Consider the following 20,743-nt stretch of genomic DNA (forward strand, 5'->3'; position numbering starts at 1 on the left):
TACTTCTTATGATTAGAAAGAAAACTTTCCAAATATGAACCAAACATGCTCAGTGGAGTAAATAAAAAACTGATGACTTAAAAATAAAATAATCTGATTTTTTTAAATTTAAAATGAAATTTTTAAACAACAAACCAATTTAAAATGGAATTAGAAACTCAACCTACATTAAAGTCTAAACTTACTGGAATATAATCAATTCGTTTAATATAATTTTTTTCTTTAATATTCAATTTAAACAGTATATATTTGTTGCCAAGTCATAAAGAAAGTCAATCCACTAATCTGGTGGAAATCACTGCTAGACGACAAGTACCAGAGTTCCCTGAAGGGCTAAACCAGCTTGTGACAGCAGCAGGTTGAGAGAGAATATATTCTTTGAATTTATTCCAGTAGTTCAGTTCAATGTTTAGTTCATTCAAAGCTAGAAAACCATTTGGGAGTTGACAGACCAGGAAGGCTTGTTTTCCTCTTGCAGTCTATGAATAACAACTGTGTATGAAAGGGTAAGGTTTCTAAGATCTTGAAGGTTTCTAAAATCTTGAAGGCCATGGTGATCAGAAACACTCAATTTGCTAATTATGGATAACATTTCCTTAGTTTTAAACACAAAACATGTTTTGATAAACTTTATTTCTCATGTATTGAGAACATTTAACACGATTTAATAAAAATAAATCAAAATGCTGTTTTTGTGCATTTTACTTGCATTTGAATTTCATTCAAATAGTGTGACACAAGCCACAAGCAGAAAATTAACCATATAGTAGATAAATCCTTCATTCATCATTTTCTAATGTAATAAATATGTAGAAAATTAACAACCTGGGTAATATAAGTTATATAATTGCTTAAATAAATCTATATAGATATAAAATATCTTCCTGGTGAAAGAGAAGTACCAAATTTAATATAAAGGGGATATCTATATATCAATATCTCTCTATCTATCTATAAACAAATGGATCTTCTTTTAATGTTCACCTACCCCTGAGAATCAGTCTTTCTTTAGGAAAAAACTAAAAAGTACACATACTCAAAGCCTAATTAAAATCCATCATTTAAATTAAGGTTTCCTGCTTGTTCATTTAAATCATTATTAAAATCAGTGATTTAAATCACTTTGATTTAAATCATCTACCCTGCTAACCATTGCAGTAATATCTGCCTGTGTCTGCAGACAGTCTGAAGCAACAACTCTCAGAAATGCTCCATTCATTTCAATGGTGTTATACCTTAAAATACAAACATGTTAATTTAAGGTGGGATTTTTCAAGATCACCAAATAGAATTGGATGATTTTCAATGGGAACTAGATGCATTTGATACCTTTGAAAATCCCACTCTCGTATATAAATATTACTAAATATCCCATTACTGAATAAAAGCATCCAGCTAGTGTGTTTGTCTAACTCTACCAAATTGTCTCAGGTATTTGGACAAAAGGCTTGTGGTATCTTCACAGATGCTAAATCCTTCAGATGCCTAAGACACATTAAATAATGAAAATTGTGGGATGGATACAATAAGTTGATTCAAACATCTATAGATGTATCCCAATAATCATAGGATTGATTTAAATTCATATTTAATTTAACCAAAATCTCATTTTTTCACTTTTATTCAAGTCTACCATTTTTTTCAATTGCCACACAAGCAGTGTGTGTGAAAGAGAATGGGTAAAAAAAAAGATGGGATAAATTTCCAATTAGCCCATTAACTATAGGTGTTAGACAAAGGTTAGCTGATAACATCATTGTGAATATTAAATGAAAAATATCAAATTGGCAATCAAAATCAAGTGATATTTGAAGGTCCAATATCTAGCAGTGACAATTGGAATAATTTTGGTGAAATATTACAAACACTTTGGGAATAGCAATCTTTCTGACTACAGTTCCAGAACAGCGACCAGAAAGGCAATAATTTGATTCCATGCCATTTGGCCTGTTAGCTTCATGTGTGTGTGTGTGTGTGGTGTGGTGGGGGGGGGGGGGGGGGGTGCGCCCACACACACACTTTATTCTAAGCCTTTACAAAGGCTTTATTCTAAGCCTTTACAAAGGAAACGCCACATACCTGAAAAATGTGTGATGTTCAACACATACTTTCCATAAACGCTTTGCAGCACGATGATTTGGCAACTTAAATCCAATAGTGCTTTCAAACTGCTCAAACTAGGTAGAAAAAAAAAGAAAAGAAAACATTGAGTAGTTATAGATTTACATAGTTTTGAAAACCAGAAAGGATCATCACATAACCTCATCTCCTAACATGCCACAGAACTTCCCTGAATTAATTCCTGTTTGAAACAGAAGAATCACAAAATTCCTCTTTTACGAAAACATCTAACCTTGATGAAAAAATTGCTACCACAGCCCCTGACAAGTTGTTGCATTGGATAATTATCTTCTGTGTTAACATTTTTCACCTTATTTCCAAATCTAAATTTGTCTAGTCTCATTTCCAGGCATTCCTTTCTCTATTAGTCTGAAGATTCCCATTATCAAATATTTGAACCCTGAGTATTTATAATCAAGCCACCCCTTAACCTTCTTTTTGTTAAGCTAAACACATTGAGCTACTTGAGTCTATTGCTGTTAAGACATATGGTCTAATAATAGAATGGTAGGACTAGAAGGGACATCAAGAAGTCATCTAGTCCAGTCCCTTACAGTCATGGCAAGACTAAGTATTATCTAGATCAGGGGTTTTCAAACTTTGGGCCACAGCTTGTGGAGGCAAGCCACTAGCTGGCTATGAGATGCTTTGTTTACTTGCGCCTCCGCAGGTACAGAGGATCACAACTCTCGTGCTCTGCAGATTACCATTTCTGGTCAACGTGAGCTTCAGGAAGTGGCATCCTGGTCTACACCACTTCCTGCCACTCTCATTGGCCAGCAACAGTGATACATGGCCAATGGGAGCTGTGATCACCTGTTCCTCAGGAGGTGCAGGTAAACAAAGCATCTCGCAGCCAGATAGTGGCTTAACCTCACAAGCTGAGACCCAGAGTTTGAAAACCCCTGGTCTAGACGGTCTCTCTAACCTGCTCTTAAAAATCTCCAATAGTAGAGATTCCACACCCTCCCCCAAGACAATTTATCAGGTGGTTAACTATGCTGACAGTTTGGAAGTTTTCCTCATGTTCTTCTTCAGTCTTCACTTCTCCAGACTAAACAAACCCAATCTTTCCAATCTTTCCTCATAAGTCATGTTTTATAGATCTTTAATCAATTTTGTTGCTTTTTTTTGGACTTTCTCCAAACTGTCCACATCTTTCCCAATATGTGGAGTGCAGAATGAGACACAATACTCAAGAGAGACCTGATCAACACAGAGTAGATAAAAAAAATTACTTCTTGTGTCCTGCTTACAGCATTTCTGCTAATACATCCCAGAATGATGTTCACTTTTTTTTTTAGCGACATTGTTACACTGTTGACTCATATTTAGCTTGTGGTCCACTATGCCCCCAGATGTCTTTCCTTAATACTCTTCCTAGACAATCATTTCCCGTTTTGTGTGTGTGCAGATGATTGTTCCTTCCTAAGTGTAGTACTTTGCATTTGTCTTTATTGAATTTCATTCAGAACATTTCTCCAGTTTGTCCAGATAGAGTTTCATATTCATTTTCTCGACCTATGACTTCATGTACCTACCTGAATATCTGTACAAATACACATACACAGAGTCTCCTGATTTCTGCATTGAAATTCCAGTTGGGGGAGAGGGGATGTGGGGAGATGATAGAATAGTTTGCTAGGTATCCAAATGAGGAATGAGAGTGCGTTGATGAAGATGATTGCTCAATGCACTGTAGCACAGAGCAGAATCTTTTAAGGAAAGGCTTGGAAGATTTTGGAGAAAGAATAGTGTGGTTGGTGCCTCTCAATTATTTGTCACTCTAGTATTAATAACTTAACTGGAGTGAGAAAACATTTGCATTTTCTGACAGTAACCTAGGTGAGAAAGAATACCCGGGGACTATCTTAATGTAAAAACATAAGAATGGCCATACTGGGTCAGACCAAAGGTCTGTCTAGCCCAGAATTCTGTCTTCTAACAGTGGCCAATGCCATGTGCTCCAGAGGGAATGAACAGAACAGGTAATCATCAAGTGATACATCCCCTATCATCCGTTCCCAGCTTCTGACAGATGCTAGAGACACATCCTTGTCCATCGTGGCTAATAGCCATTGATGGATCTATCCTCCATGAACTTTATCTTTTTTGAGCCCTGTTAATGTCTTGTCCTTCACAACCTCCTCCGGCAAGGAATTCCATAAGTTGACTGTGCATTGTGTGAAAAACTAATTTCTTTTCTTTGTTTTACATCTGCTAGCTATTAATTTCAGTTGGTGACCCCTAGGGATGTTAAAAATGTGTTGTTGGTTTTTTGTAAATGTGTAACCACTGAAATTTTCAGTGGTTACACATCGGAGGAGGGGAAGAGAGAGAGCAGCTCCATGGGAGCCAGTGCACATGGGTAGGCAGGTTTTAAGCCACTTGTCCCCTCCACACTGCTACCAAAGCCAATTCTCCACACATACCGGCTCTCCCCTGCCGCCCTGCACTACTGGCTCTGATACAGAGGCAGCAGTGCAGGGTGTAGGGGGGGCACTTGTGTATAACTGTAAAGGTTAACCGATGAGTCCAGTTCTTGTGTTCTGGGAAGGAGTAAACAACTCTTTTTTATTCACTTTCTCCACACCAGTCATGATTTTATAGAGCTCTGTCATATCCATAGTTCCCTGTAGGCTGCGCACTTGCACAGCTGTGCAGAAAGAAGACCCAACCACCTCATTAGCAGAGCCACACAGCACCTGCACTAATGAGGTACTTCTTCAAGAGTGCTCCTGACTCTGCATCTGGAAGTGGAAAAAGGTAAGCTGGTGGGCTTGGTGGGGGGAATGAGGTGGGGATAGGATTGCCAGGTGTCCAGTATTTTCGCCTCCTGTCCGGTAAAAAAATTCAGAAAATACCAGACACCGAAAATGTCCTGATTTTTTCCTGGCCAGGAGGTGAAACTCCCAGGTGCTTACTGGGTTCCACGGAGGAGCTGTCCGGTCCAGCACAGGGAGGCAATATGGCAGGCAGCCGCTGGCAGCCTGTTAGGGTCAAAAAAAATTTTATGCTTAAACTCTCGGAGTCCTTTTTTTTTTGCTCAACACTTTGGTCTCTCCCCTCCCCTTTTTTTGTTCCTCAACAGAATTTCTTCCCCGGTGTTTTTTTTTGGGGGGGGGGGGGGCAGGAAGAGAGGTATTCGGTATTTTTGGTTAAATCACCTGGCAACCCTAGGTGGGGAAGAGTGGAAACTGTTTTAAAAAAAGCCTCGGCAGCCAGCCAGGCAGCTCTGTCCCCCCTGTCCCCTCCCCTCTCTCTGGAGGAAACAACATTTTTTTTACTAGGCTGCTTTAAAAAAAAAAAAAAGCCTCAGCAGTTAGCAGCTCTGTGTCTCCTGCCCCCACACCCTTCCCTCTCTCTGGCAGCAGCCACATTTTTGGGGGGCTGCTTTTAAAAAAGGCTCCTCTGCCAGCTCCCCTTTTCTCTCCAGTGAACTCCACCTGCTTGGCTCCAGTTCAGAGTACAAGGCAGGAAGCACCCAAAAGAGAGAGCAATCCACATCTGAGAACGACTCTGTGCTAACTTGGGGTATGTCTACAGTACAGCACTAATTCAAACTAACAATTCAAATTAGTTAATTTGAACTACGCTAATACGAATTAGTGCATCTCGACCTAAAAACTAATTCGAATTAGCGTTTTGCCAATTCGAAATAGCATGTCCACATTGAGTGGACCCTGAACCGAAGTTAAGGCTGGCCGGAACCAGTGCCGGCAGGGCATCAGGTTAGGACTTAGAGCGTGGAGCTGCTGCCTCAGGCTAGCCGAGGACTGTGCTTAAAGGGACAGACAGTTCTCAGGGTTTGCCTGCTTGTTTGTCTAACTCGATGATGGACAGCAAAGCAGTCCTGTCTTGGAGTGCCCTGAGTGCCCACACTCGGCAAATCACAGCACTCGGCCATCAGCCTGGCTGCACTTGCCGCAGGCTGCCATCTGGAGGGGGGGGGGGGATCAAGCAGGGGGCTGTCAATATCCAGGAGGCCCTGCAGGAGAGCTTCCGCCCCGAGAAGCCCGCAGAGCCACACCAGTCCTCCCCATCGGGGGCTCACCCCATTCCTCCCTCACCTCCTTCCACTTACCCTTCCTATCCCCCCTTCCTGATGTAAAAAATAAAGGACACGTGTTCAAAAATAGAAACTCTCTTTAACAAAACTGGGAGGGGGGCGGGATTAACCTCTGGGGAGACTGGGAAAAGGGGACGGGAGAGGGGAAGAGAAAGGGTGGGAGAGGGAAGGTGGAAACCTGGGTGGAGGGAGCTGGAAGGGGAAAGCCAGGGGAAGAAGGAGGAGGGGGAAGTATAAAACTACGGTACGCCATATCTTCAGTACTGTGTATAGATGTGGTGTCCTCACCTCAAAAACGATGTTTTGGCCTTGGAAAGGGTTTAGAAAAGGGCAACTACAACGATTAGGGGTTTGGAACAGGTCCCATATGAAGAGAGGCTAAAGAGACTGGGACTTTTCAGCTTAGAAAAGAGGAGTCTGAGGAGGGATATGATAGAGGTCTATAAAATCATGATTGGTGTGGAGAGGATGAATAAAGAAAAGTTCTTCATTAGTTCCCATAATAGAAGGACTAGAGGACACCAAATGAAATGAATGGACAGCAGGTTTAAAATGAATAAGCGAAAGTTCTTCTTCACACAGCGCATAGTCAACCTGTGGAACTCCTTGCCACAGGAGGCTGTGAAGGCTAGAACTATAACAGAATTTAAAGAGAAGTTAGCTAAATTCATGGAGGTTGGATCCATGGAGTGCGATTAGTTAGGGGGTAGGAATGGTGTCCCTGGCCTCTGTTTGTGGAAGGCTGGAGATGGATGGCATGAGGCAAATCACTTGGTCATTGTCTTCGGTCCATCCCCTCCAGGGTATCTGGTGTTGGCCACTGTCGGCAGACAGGCTACTGGGCGAGATGGACTTTTGGTCTGACTCAGTACGACCATTCTTATGTTCTAAGCTCAGGGCTTAGGGTCGGTGGTTTCACTGGAGCAACTTGATTTTCATGCAAACCTGCTCCTGGGTTCGCATGTGGCCTTTGGTGGCCAGGCTGGCAGCTATCCTGCCCTAGACGGCCGCATTCCTGTGCCTAGTGCGGAGGTCGTGGACGTTGGAGGCCTCCCCCAAACCTTGATGAGGTCCACGATCTCCGCACTAGACTAGGCAGGCGCCTGCCTCTTACGGCGCCGGGCAGGCTCCTGGGAGCCGCCAGCCTGGTCCTGGGAAGAGGCGGAGGGCTGGGTGGCAGCAGGTGGCTGGCTCATGCCGTGCCAGGTGCAGGGTCTGCTGGCTTGCTGCTTGCAGGCTTGCAACTGGCACAAGCACCGTAGCCAGACCGTGCCCCTTTAAGGGCACCAGGGCCAGGAGGGATGAAGAGTTTCCCTGGTTTGTCCCAGAGTGGCCACCAGGGCAAGCTGGGAAGGGCTAGCCTCCAACTCATTCGAATTAAGTGGCTACACAGCCCTTAATTAGAGCTAGGCATTAGTCCTTGTAGAATGAGGTTTACCTAGTTCGAATTAAGCGGTTGCATGTATAGACGCTATGAAAGTTAATTAGAACTAACGGCTGTTAGTTCGAATTAACTTTGTATTGTAGACATACCCTTGGTTCTACAATCCTGAAGCTTGCTGTCCACCTATGTTACTCAGACACTGCTTAGGTGCAGAAATCAACATAAATAAATAAAATATACAGAAGGATTTCATTCCTCAATCTTTTCACAGAGCTGAATTACACCAGCTTTGAAGAATGAAAGATGTGTGATATGTAAACAACGGAAATATTTAAAAAAACAAACTCTGTTTCCTACATAATAGGTAGCAAATACGTGCACAAAAAGTGTGTAGAAATGAGCCCATTAAATAACATAATCTTTAATTTCAGGCATAAAGTGTAACAACTATTTCATTTCATGTATAGATACTAATAATAAAATATTTTGTTTGCTATATGAAGATTAACAATTTTGTTTTATGTCTCAAAGGAACAGATACATGGAAGATACCAAATTGCTACTGAAAATTTTGCAGTATTTTCTTTTTATTTGATTTCATATTAAATAGTCATGTACCTTGTTAATTATCTCGTTTTAGTATTTTCTCTTTTTATAACATTTTAAATAGCTTTATATATATATAAATACACACACACACACACACACACACACACGTACAATTTGTTAGTACTGGTGGGCACACATGATCTCAATACTAGTGCATCTAACGAAACTTACTCCGCTCATGGATGGAAAATCTTAGAGGGAACACTGATCACATACCCTCTTTGTTGTCTCTTTTCCAAGTTGAAACATCCCAGTCATATTAATCTCTTATGGCATATGGCAACTGTTCCATATCCCTAATAATTTCTCTTGCCCTTTTCCGAACTTTTTCCAATGACAAGTTATCTTTTCTGAGATGATCACATCTGAATACAGTATTCAAGATGTGGGCATACCATGGATTTATATAGAGGCAATAAAATAATGTTTATCTTAATCTCTATCCCTTTCTTAATAATAATCAACATTCTGTTTGCTGTCTTTTTTTGCTGCTGCACTGAACTGAGTGGTTGTTTTCAAAGAACTCTCCACAATGACTCCAAGACCACTCTCTTGAGTTATAATAGCTACTTTAGTACCCATCATTTTGTGTGTATAGTTGGGATTGTTTTCCAATATGCATTATTTTGCATTTATCAACACTAAATTTTTTCTGCCATTTTGTTGCCCGGTCACCTAATTTTGCAAGATCCTTTCGAAGCACTTCATAATCTGCTTTGGACTTAACTATCTGGAACAGTTTTGTGTCATCCACCAATTTTGCCACCTCACAGTTTATCCCTTTCTCCAAATCATTCATGAATATGTTGCATAGGATTGGTTCTAGTACAGTCTCCTGGGGGGACACTACAAGCTACCTCTCTCCATTCTGAAAACTGATCATTTATTCTTACCCTTTGTTTCCTATATTTTAATCAGTTATTAGTCCATGAGAGGACCTTCCCTCTTATCCGAAGACAGCTTACTTTGCTTTAGAGCCTTTGGCAAGGGACCTTGTCAAGTGCTTTCTGGAAATCTAAGTACACTATATCCACTGAATCCCCTTCGTCCACACGCTTGTTGACCAATTGAAAGAACTCTAGGAGATTGTTGAGGCATGGTTTTCCTTTACAAAAGCCATGTTGGCTCTTTCCCAACAAATTATGTTCACCTGTGTGTTGGACAATTCTGTTCTTCACTATAGTTTCAATCAACCAATTTTTCTGCTTCTGAAGTTAAACTTATCAGACTGTAATTGTCAGGATCACCTCTATACCCCAGTTTAAAAACTGGTGTCATGTTAGCTATCCTCCAGTCATTTTGTACAGAAGATGATTTAAAGAATAGGTTACAAACCACAGTTAGTAGTTCCACAATTTCATGTTTTAGTTTTTAGAACTCTTGGGTGAATACCACCTAGTCCTGGTGACTTATTACTTTATCAATTTGTTCCAAAACCTCCTCTATTGACACCTCGGTCTGGGACAGTTCTTCAGATTTGTCACCTAAAAAGAATGGCTCAGATTTGGAAATTTCCATCATGTCCTCAACAGTGAAGACTGATGCAAAGAATTTATTTAGTTTCTCTACAATGACCTTCTCATCCTTGCGTGCTCCTTTAGCATCTTGATCGTCCAGTGGCCCTACTGGCTGTGTAGCAGGCTTCCTGCTTCTGATGTACTTAAAAAAATTGCAATTATTTTTTGAGTTTTTCGTTAGCTGCTATTCAAATTCTTTTTTGGCCTTCCTAATTATATTTTTATACTTAATTTTCCAGAGTTTATCATCCTTTTTATTTTCCTCACTAGGATTTAACTGCCACTTTTTAAATGATGCTTTTTTATCTCTCACTGCTTCTTCTACTCAGTTGTTAAGCCACAGGTAGGGTTTCAGAGATCATTAGGATTGGGGAGGTATATAGGAAAGGAACTAGAGTTAGTAAATGAGAGTGGAAAATGTTTGGCTCGTCTATCTCTATAGGATCAAATACCATCAGATTTGAATAAGAAGGGCAGGTCTTTGAAAGTTTATGATGGACGCTATGCAGCCAATTCAACCACCAGAGGGCACTCTTTATACAAGAGTTCATAACACTTTCAAACGTGTTGGAAGATCAAGTGCTGTAGATCTGAAACAGATAATATTCTTATTCAGTGCCAATATTACGGATGGCTAGATATTTGATTCCATTGATTTAATAGTCAAAGATATCTGTAAAACACTCAGGCTACGTCTACACTGGCCCCTTTTCCGGAAGGGGCATGGTAATTTTTGAGATCGTAATAGGGAAATCCGCGGGGGATTTAAATATCCCCCGCGGCATTTAAATAAAAATGTCCGCCGCTTTTTTCCGGCTTTTAGAAAAAAAGTAGGAATAAGATCCTCCGGAAAAGGGCTTTTTTTCCGGAGGATCGGGGCCAGTGTAGACGCTCTTTTCCGGCTTTTCTAAAAGCCGGAAAAAAGCGGCGGACGTTTTTATTTAAATGCTGCGGGGGATATTTAAATCCCCCGCGGATTTCCCTATTACGATCTCAAAAATTACCATGCCCCTTCCGGAAAACGGGCCAGTGTAGACGAGCCCTCAATGTGTTGTCCAAATGCTCCTCTGATTGGAAAGAAGGAAGAGACCCCAGTTTAAACCATGTGTAATATATGACCAGCTACCAATAAATTAGTGTATTCTAGCAATATAGTACTCACATTTACAAAATATTTGTGAAGTGGTAGATGAGAGTGTTATCTTTAAATGCAAATTCATCCTTCATGTTATTTATTTCACGACCGAGCATGTATTTTAGACAGGCATTTGCTTACTCTTTCCAAAGAAAGGGGATAAAATTAAATACGTCTTTAAAAATGTAGATGAAGAGTATTGCTACAAAACTGTGAACAATGGCAAACAAACCAGTCCATGAGGTCAAAGATACTTTTCGTAAGTTTCATATACTACAATATGTGTCAGGATCTACTTACCTCTCCTGGTCGGATTTTGATGTAGAAATTGTTCCTCTTATATGAAATTTTCAGAACTTTTGGCCAGGCAAATCTATTTATCCTGAGTCTGTCTCGATATATTAGGAGACCACTTGCACAAACCCCTAACATGATTTCAACTCCTTCAGAATCCTGAAAAAAGTAAACAACATAATCCATTAATTTTTCCTCTCCTTTTCTGAAGTGTCATAGTTTTTGTTCGTCATGTTCTTATTTGAGCTACATATCTGAACTGTGTTAGCTAGGGTGGCTCATCAGCTAACCTTAGTTTACTAGCTTCGGGGGTAGCTGAGCTAGTCTGTACAGGTAAACTAAAAAACAACAAATAGTCTGGTAGCACTTTACAGACTAACAAAATATGTAGATGGTATTATGAGCTTTCGTGGGCACAGCCCACTTCTTCAGACGACTGAAGTGTTGGATGTCTAGGACCAAAATAAATAGGGGAGATGGGGAGGAGGGGTGGAAGAAGGGAAAATTGGGAGAGGGGGAACAAGAAAAGGCAGTGGGTAAAAAATATATCAAGGGAAAGCCAAATCAGAGGTTCATTCAACTGCACATCCAGTAATTTAATTTATGCCATCAAATGCCAGCAATGCCCCACTGCAATATATATTGGACAAACTGGACAGTCCCTACATGAAAGAATTAATGGACACAAATCAGATATCCTTAAAGGGAACATACAAAAGCCTATAGAGGCACACTTTAATCTCCCTGGACATGCATTAACAGATCTTCAAGTGGCTGTTTTGTTACAAACCAATTACAGGAGCCAAATACACAGGGAAGGACTGGAACTTCAGCTCATTCGCAAGTTCAATTCTCACATCTCTGGATTAAACAAAGATACTGGATGGTTAGGTCATTACCTACCTATCAGACAATGAGGGCGACAACGGTTCTTTATCTTTGAAGAATCTCATGATACCATCTAGATGTTTCATCAGTCCTTAAGGCTACATTTGCATTGCGCTTTCTTGCAATGCAAGGGTTTTTTGAGGAGTCAGGGTTATTTCAAGGGAAGGGTTTTCTCAAAATAACCCCACTGGGACCGAGTTTGATGTTCCGAAATAGCGCTATTGTGGAAAAGCAGCAGTCCGCGATTATGCAAATGAAGTGCGGGATATTTAAATCTCAGCTTCATGTGAAATTTCGGATGTCTCTATTTGCACTCCTCCCTTGAAGGAGGTATCAACTGTAGACATACCTCCACAGAACTGGGATTGAGCAGCGACATTTTACACTATCTGTTTACTGTATCTTTTCGTTATCATGATTGTTGGTTTTGTGCATTTTTCACCTTTAGTTCTTCCTAATGTTGGTTATTTATGTTGTTGCATCTATGTCCAATACTCTTCCTTCCTCATTTCCCTGTTAGTATAATTGAATGCACAAGTAGCAAAAGAATAAGCATATAAAATGGAATGGTTCCTTAACATTTTGCTTATGGTGCTCATGCTTTGCCATGATCCCTTTTACTTTTCATACTCTGACACATAAAACTGGGTAGGTTTTTGTTGCACAGAACAGGTTACTCCAACAGTTGTGCTCTTCTAGTTACCAGTATTTCTCTACTATAACATTGAATTTTTGAGAGAATAACAAGGCCCTATTGCAAAGTAACGTTAACTTTTGATATCAAAGACCAAAACATACTTTGAACAAACCCCCTCAAATGTTCTTTATTTATGTACCTGTTAGGGACTGAGAATGTTAAAATATTATGAAGAAGAAAGTGACATTTCCTATCCCAATTCTAGCATTGCTTCAAATGTGCCTTAAGATCTTATGCATAAACTGGAAGATTTACTTGGTGTTGCTCAGGGCCTTAATTAATTTTTATTTTTCTTAATTTAAATCACTGCTCTGGGGTGGGGTTAAGGATGAGGGGTTCAGTATGCAGGCTGCCCTGGGGAGAGAGTACTACCCCAGTCCTCTCTCAACACAGCATCTGAGAAGTGCCTCTCCATGGCTACTGCATCTCCAGCAGGCACAGCCGGGGGAGGAGTGCATGTCCCCCAACTGGGGCAGGTCCAAATCCATCTGCCCCCTGTGCTTCCCAGACAGAGTGAGAAATTCAGCAAATTGTGCACTCTCCCCTCGCTCCCTGATGAAGGGGAACAGCCATCAATATTCCCATATGAAACAGGAGCCCCCCCCCCCGCCCCAAAAGGTGCTGGAAGGGTGGGAGGTTTGGGGCTGGGGCAGCCTCAGACAGGGGAGAGAGGATGTCCCCAGCCAGCCCCTTTCATCTGTCTGATGATTCTGTCTATTTTCTGTATGCTCTTTATGAGAAGCAATCCCATTCCAGGCACATGCTATTTTCCTGGCACAACCAAACCCTTACTTGGCTTTAAGTTATGAGAAAAAGGAAGCTGTATACCAAATTTGGTGGTCCTAGCTCTTACCATTTAGGAGGAGTTCTTGAACATACAGACAAACTCTCTCAAATATATAGTAGATGTAAGAGACAAGAAAAGCAACAGCATACCTACTGGTAAAATGCTGTTCACCGAGTCATAGATAGCGTTTAAATTTTCAATTTAGCAATTAATAGACTAAAAAGGATTGCCTTGCATTCTGCAATACACATACAGAATTCCTATGAAACGCCTCATGCACATAGATGAAGACCATTTCAAAATCCAAGCAGCACATTTATGTCAGCTGTAGAAAGGATCTGATGCAGAATGACAATGGCTCCACGGTAATTTGACCTTCACAGAAAATGTGGTGCTCTTCCAAAGCTCTGGCTTCTCTGACCAGCATCAATTTGCCAAGGACATTTACTGACTTCACTCCATAGTTGCTGAAGTCTAAGAATATTTTTCTCAAGAGTGAAACTGAAATATTAAAAATCAAGAGCCCCACAACTGTACTAAATGACTGGAGAGCGCTCATCAACCACAGTGAGCGAATACCTTTTGATCTGTGAATGTACCCTTAGCTAGCTGATGATTTGAGAAACGTCATGGGAGACTGATTTCAAGAGAGTCCCTATTCATTGGGCTAACTGAAACAAATACACTTCTTTCAATGAGAGCTAGCCCTCAGTCCTTTATCACTACCAATCTGATTAAGTTTTAATACAGTTAAAGTGCTTCACAGTACTTCTGCAGTGTTAGAAGTGGTTTACTTATCTAGATAAAGCACCATAACTGCCTATTACATTGAAGAATTCAGCTGAATTAAATGATATTTGTTCATAGTCTGGATGTCTTCTGATAAAAATACATGCATATTTAAAAAAAAAAATCCAATCAATGGTTTTACGGCTCATTTCATTAACTGTTTGTCAGATCAGAGAGTCCAAAAAAGACTTGTTTCATCAGTTTGACGAACTTTTTGAAACATGCATACCAACAGCTGACAGAACTGAAATCAACTACAGGCTGAACCTCTCTAGTCTGGCATCCTCAGGACCTGACTGGTGCCAAACCAGAGAATTTGCAGAACCACAGGAGGTCAATATCGTCTACCAGCATACCAACACTTCCACTGGGTTCTTAGAAGATATTTAGGTGTACATTAGAGCGAAGTAACAGAACAGAACACAGAGCCAGGACTGGTGGCTATAAGCAAACTTCATGGGACCACATGAAACTTGGCTACACCCATGATAAGTGGACACCCAGCTAACTAAAATCATGCTGGACCATGGATGTTGCTGGGCCACAGAGGTTCAAACCTGTAGTTAAATCCTGCAACAACTTCTAAAAGATAGCTGCATTTACATTTAAATCAGCCATGCGGTAAGCAATAAGCTTTTGAATAGTTACTTAATCTACAAGTTTTTCCACTGACATCAATAAGAAAAATGAAATCAGCAAGATCTTGTGAAATAAAGTCCCTAGTCAAACTGAGAAGGGATATAAAAATGGGCCCAAAATATGAAATACAGAGTTTTTAATCACAGTATGTACCTTGGCATGATGCAGATCAACTCCATACATTGATAGTTTCTTGGCATTCTCCAAGAAATGCATCTCAGCTTCTGCAGGTGTCATTCCCCTGAAGAAAAACAGTTATTGCTAATATCAGTTTTGAGTAATCTTAATATGCAATAAAATCCAATACACGGGAAACACATTTTCAGAATTTAGCTAGAAACTATTACACTTAATGTCATTATCTTCCATGCTAAAGAACATTCTTTTCTGCTAGCAAAACAGTCTTGTTCCTTTAAATGACCTGTACAGAACTACTAATTTCTTCAAAATAAACACTTTCCAGCAGATTCTAATATTTCATAAGGAGGATGCTCAAGTTCCAAAGCTGAGTGGAAGCTGAATTTTACATTCCTTTGCTCACCTGTGGCTCTTATGCAGTTCAATTACTTTGTCCTCCAGTTCTTTTGTATGATTTGGTGCAAACCGGAATTCACTGACATAATCACCTCCATATTCATCTGGATCATAATCTCCTAGTTCTGATTGGACTGTATAGGACCCCAAAAGGGCAAGAGTAACAAAAGAGCAAGGTAGCCGCCCAGACACTATGTCATCTCTCAGCTGCAAGCAGAGGTAGTACCTACAATAAATAAAAACAAAAATTGACAGTTCTCCCAGAACTTTTAGAGAAAATGATGTGTTTCAGTCATTAGTACAAATTTCTGGGTTCTTAACTTGACTCTTGCACTGACTTGCTGTGTGTTCTTGGTCAAAACACTCAATTTATGCCTAATTTTCTCTATGTGTAACTCTAGGATAAATAATGATTGCCTATGCACCAAATGAGTGCTAACTTTTAAATAATTAATATTTGTAAAGCACTTTGAGATCTTTTGATGAAATAGGCCCCTCTCTGGCTATATAATTATAGTATAAGTTATACAGAAAATTCCCCATTGGATATTAAATATACTGAGGTATCTACTGTCATGCAGATATCTCGAGCAACTCATCTTATTTTATCTATAATATTCTGTAAAAAGCACTGCAGAAGTCTATCAATGGCTAGTAGCCAAGATGGGCAGGAGTGGTGTCCCTAGCCTGTTTGTCAGAAACTGGGAATGAGCGACAGGAGTGGGATTACTTGGTAATTACTTGTTCTGTTCATTCCCTCTGGTGCACCTGGCACTGGCCACAGTCAGAGGACAGAATACTGTGCTAAATGGACCTTTGGTCTGACACAGTATAGATGTTCTTGTGTTCTTAGAAATATCAGTTAGTTGATTAGATAAAAAGTAATTGCAACAAATACTATTTCCCAAAAAGGGTGGCTATGTTGCTAAAATGTCCCATTAATTACACAATGTAAGGGTCAGATAGAAGAAACTGAAAATAGTTTCAGAGGAACTAGAAAGGAAGGGTGGTCTAGTGGCTCAGGAAGAAAACCCTGACTCTACCACAGATTTACAGCAAGTCCTTGGGCAAATTGCTTATTCTCTATGTCCAAGTACCCTCCTGTACAATGGGAGCCATAAGTCTTCCTTTCCCCCTCCACCCTTTCCTGTATTGCCCAGTTAGATTGTAAATTCTGAGCTAGCATCTGCCTCATATATATAGTTCCATCCAATGCCTAGCATGATGGGGCCCCAATCTCACCTGGCCTGCTAGAGCAGTAATGGTTTGAAGGCTGAAGTGGCAAGAGTGAAAGCAGGGGCCTAGAGAAAAGTAAAGAAATGGCCCTTCAGCCTGAGTCCTTGTGAGCCCAAGTTAGCTGCGATGGGCCAGCTTCAGATTTTCTTCACTGTGTAGACAAAGTCAGAGAGGCTCTGGAGGGGACTGGAGGAGTGGGCCATGCTGACTCTGAAATCCTTCTATTAGGAAAGGAGGAAAATGCTGCTGCCAACTCCTGGGAATTTATTCAGGATTTTATTTTACCCTGTCAGAGCAAATCTCACTATGAAGAAAAAACTGTCAAACCCTAGCCATTTTCAGTCCTGCCTGGGGAGAAAAACAGCCCTCTGTCATTGGCTACCTTCCCACATTTTAGGGATGGATGAGTGGAGCAGAATTAATCACTGTAGTGAGGAGTGGCTGATATGGCATTTCTCTCTGGGGGGTGAGGTGGAGCATTCAAAAGTGTCAAAAAATAGGTAAAACATATTGAAGAAATGAATGATTTGTGGACCAACCTCATGATTTTTTGAGGTATAGGTCATGATTTAAGTGGCTGGCAACAGTGTGTATGAAAGAAGGGGTAGATTGAATTAGACAAAAGAAATGTATAAGCTGCAAATAAACTACCTGACTAAAAACAAATAGAAAGAGGATAGAGAGAAAACTAGGAAGCTAAGTGGGAGAGAAATAGATTGGGAGAAAAGCTTGTGCAAATAACAACACTTTACAGGGGAGCCTATATTATGTTTGAGGCCCCATAATTAGTACCCTGCAAATCTGCAGATATCTGCTTTATATTCGCATGTATCCACATCTGAGGATATGGATGTGGATATCTGTGTCTCAGGTTTGCAGACATGGATATAAATTTTGTATCCGTGTAGGGCTCTACCCATAATTCACTACAATTCTGTGGCTTTATAGTTGTGTAAAAGTGAACATTGCAGCCTGATGTTTTTCCAAATCTCACAAAAGCCCAGACTAAACGAGACTGGGATGCAGAATGCTTTAGACTGAACTACATGAGCCAGCAGATAGGTGCTGCACCACAGGGACAGATAGCAATGGTCACTTAGGCCCTTCTCAGTGATAAGGAATGACCAGAAATAAGGTTAGGCAAGGTCTAATTTTGGATTTGGTTTTGAGGATGAACCAAGGATAAAATTCAGATTCACCGACTTCCTGAGCTGTTCTTGTGAAATGTTGGCAGAAGTCTCATGAGACCAAGTGATGTGAATTTCCTGATACTTTGGGCTGCATTCAAAAATAAAGTCAGAAATTAATCCACTTCTGAGTTTGAAAATCAACTCTGAACCAAAACCATGGGAACAGGCACAGAACTGGGGATTTAAATTTGAAAACAAATAACTGAGGAAAAGAGGTAAGTAATGTTTACTTTTAAAATTCTGGTTCGTATCTGTGTCCAGTTTGATGATTATGGTTGTGTTTGTGGAACACAGTGTATAGAGGACTCACCAAAATAATAATAGGAAAGACTGGGTACAATGTTGTTAGTCAACTCTGAAGCTACAATTAATTCTTATTAGAAATATTTATTGAGAAACCAATATCAGGCTATGAGATTATCTAATGTGAAGGTGTTCTAGTTTTAAGGACAATACAATGAATCAAAACTCAAACTATTAACCTTTATTTTATTTTTACTAATAGAACATCAAATATTTCCCATAATCTCATAATTAGAAGGTGGCTAATAGTAAAAATAAAAACATTCATGTCTCCAGACAGATGTCACTGTTGTAAAAAATGTGTTTAAAGCACTTTTGGAAAGGTATTTATTATTTCAAATACCTGGTAATATCTTCAGACAACTGGGAAGGATCTGGAGGGTAAAATTTCACATTAAAGGAGAACTGCCAAGCACCACCTGAAAAAAAACCCACACAAGTTCAGTGAAATTTCCTACACAAGTACAAATGAGATGTTCACACTGTTAAGTTACTAGCAATCTAAAAGATAAATTAGGAAATATTCAGTCAAATATTCAGTAACAACAGGATTTATACTCTTTTTCTTGTATGGAATATTTAAGATACCTTCCTACTTTTCATAGTTATAAGTTTAGACCTACAGTTCTTTTCTTGCACAACTCTAACTGGTTTCAGGAACAGGAGCTGCCTCACAGTGAACAGCAATTTATTTCTAATACCCTAAAAATTTAGTAAGAAAATAGTCTGTCTAGTGAGATTAGAGATAATAAAATGTAGCCTGCAGGAATAAAATATAAAGAAAAAAAACCATGGAGATAAGCATTGGAAACATCACAGGCTAAATATTAAAATGGGCTTTACATATTTGACAACAATTATGTGCAAAATAGATAATTTTATCTACCTATTAGGCTATAACGTCCATGCATCAGAACCTAAATGCCCTTTTAACATACACTGTATCTTTTCAGATGGCATAAATTATCATGCAGACAAAACTGCAAGGAGAAATTTAGAGACCATTACTGAAAAAAATGGATCCAAATTTTTAACCCTAGAGAAACGTTAATAATTTTAGTACTTTAGACGACTCATGTCAGTCACCAATAACTTTGCACATCTTAGAAGACATTTTTAATAGGACTTCACTTTTCAATACTATAGAAAAAATATTAAGAAGATTCCTTTTTTTTTTTTTTTTTTTTTTTAAAAGGAGGATTTAAGATAGGAATTCCTAGAGATAAAACACATGCCCTATGTTTAGTAACTAGCACAGATAAAAAAAGCCAAATATTTGGCTAACTAGGAAGAAAACCAACCAACCAAAACAAAACACACACACCCCATCTCTGGTACAGCCTTATCAGCCACCAAGATTTTGGTGCATTAATTATATAGTTTTTAATCTATATTACTACTACCGAGATCACCATGTTATACACAACAAATATGTGAGGTGACTTTACTGCTGGAATTGATAAGTGGACATGAAGATAACCTGATGCTTTTATTTTCTAAAACATGTTAACCTATTAAAATGCACTGAACTGAAAAATTCACTTTAAGAAATGCCCAACACACTTGCTCCAAAATAATGGTTGCAGATTATTTGCGGGCACTATGTGAAATAGGATTTATCTTTATAAACCCCACTGTGTATTCTGTCATGCTAACACAACTAAAAGGTATTTTGCTCTCTCTAAATTGTACATCTAGTGATGAATATACATTCTGAAATGCACCAACATCTAATACTGGATTTTATGCTGGATAGAAGAAAGGAAATGTTAAACACTGACTATATTGCAAATGCTACTTTTAAATTGCCTTTAAATTCTATATAGTTTTCTTGATTGTATATTTGGGACTGTTTGTTTAGGGCCTACAATGAGATCTGTGTGGTTCGGTCTTTGCCTCATGAAGAAGGTCCAACTGACTTTAGGGTCTGTGGTTCTTCACCAATACAGATTTAATTGCAGGAACTGGAACTTAATTTGCTGAATCTTTTTGAGAACATAGATTGCACATGCTAAAAGACAGTGAAATTCAATTTTGAGGAAGATAGTACCAAATCCTCTGTGAAATTTTTGGATTCCACTCTCGTTTGATAGAGAAAAGAGACACAACATCCCTCTGACAAACAAAGAAATAAATTAAACCTATGTTGCATGCCTCAGGAATATAATTCTGCAAAGAAAAAAAACACAAAACAGGCCTAGGTGTCTTCTCTCATATGCTGGTTTCAATCAAGAGTAATTCCACTGAAGTCAATGGTTTTTAACCCGTGTGAGGAGAATGAGACCTAGAAACTTTATACATTGCCAGACCAATTCTTCTCTTGAATACTGTCTGCACTGGAACTGAGCGCTCTTGAAAGCAGAAAATTGTCCTATATTCTGATCATGGTATTCAATACAATGGCGTTTTTCATGAAATATATAACTTGTAAAACAGTTTTATTATTCCAAAGTTCTTAACAGAATTATTTGAACCAAGAAAATTAACAGTCATCTAAGACAACTCTAACTGTTCCTAGTGTTGACTGTAGTACTAGACTTTTTTGCGCCCT

The 20,743-nt window shown here is 39.5% G+C and overlaps 1 protein-coding gene across 15 annotated transcripts in view; it reads right to left on the bottom strand.

Moving 5' to 3' along the window:
* The window catches only part of EPB41L3 (erythrocyte membrane protein band 4.1 like 3), a 211,241-nt gene that overhangs the window by 37,672 nt on the left and 152,826 nt on the right, over nucleotides 1-20,743 (bottom strand). For all 15 annotated transcript variants that reach the window (XM_075920939.2, XM_089776300.1, XM_075920937.2 and 12 more), the window contains exons 6-10: nucleotides 18,536-18,611; nucleotides 15,471-15,689; nucleotides 15,083-15,170; nucleotides 11,136-11,288; nucleotides 2,080-2,177 (exon numbers count right to left, since the gene is read on the bottom strand). In XM_075920939.2, coding sequence (XP_075777054.2) covers nucleotides 2,080-2,177; nucleotides 11,136-11,288; nucleotides 15,083-15,170; nucleotides 15,471-15,689; nucleotides 18,536-18,611 — 634 coding nt within the window. The remainder of the gene's footprint in view (nucleotides 1-2,079; nucleotides 2,178-11,135; nucleotides 11,289-15,082; nucleotides 15,171-15,470; nucleotides 15,690-18,535; nucleotides 18,612-20,743) is intronic.

This window comes from Pelodiscus sinensis, chromosome 2, assembly GCF_052426305.1.
Source record: "Pelodiscus sinensis isolate ZL-2025 chromosome 2, ASM5242630v1, whole genome shotgun sequence".
Classification (NCBI taxonomy): domain Eukaryota; kingdom Metazoa; phylum Chordata; order Testudines; family Trionychidae; genus Pelodiscus; species Pelodiscus sinensis.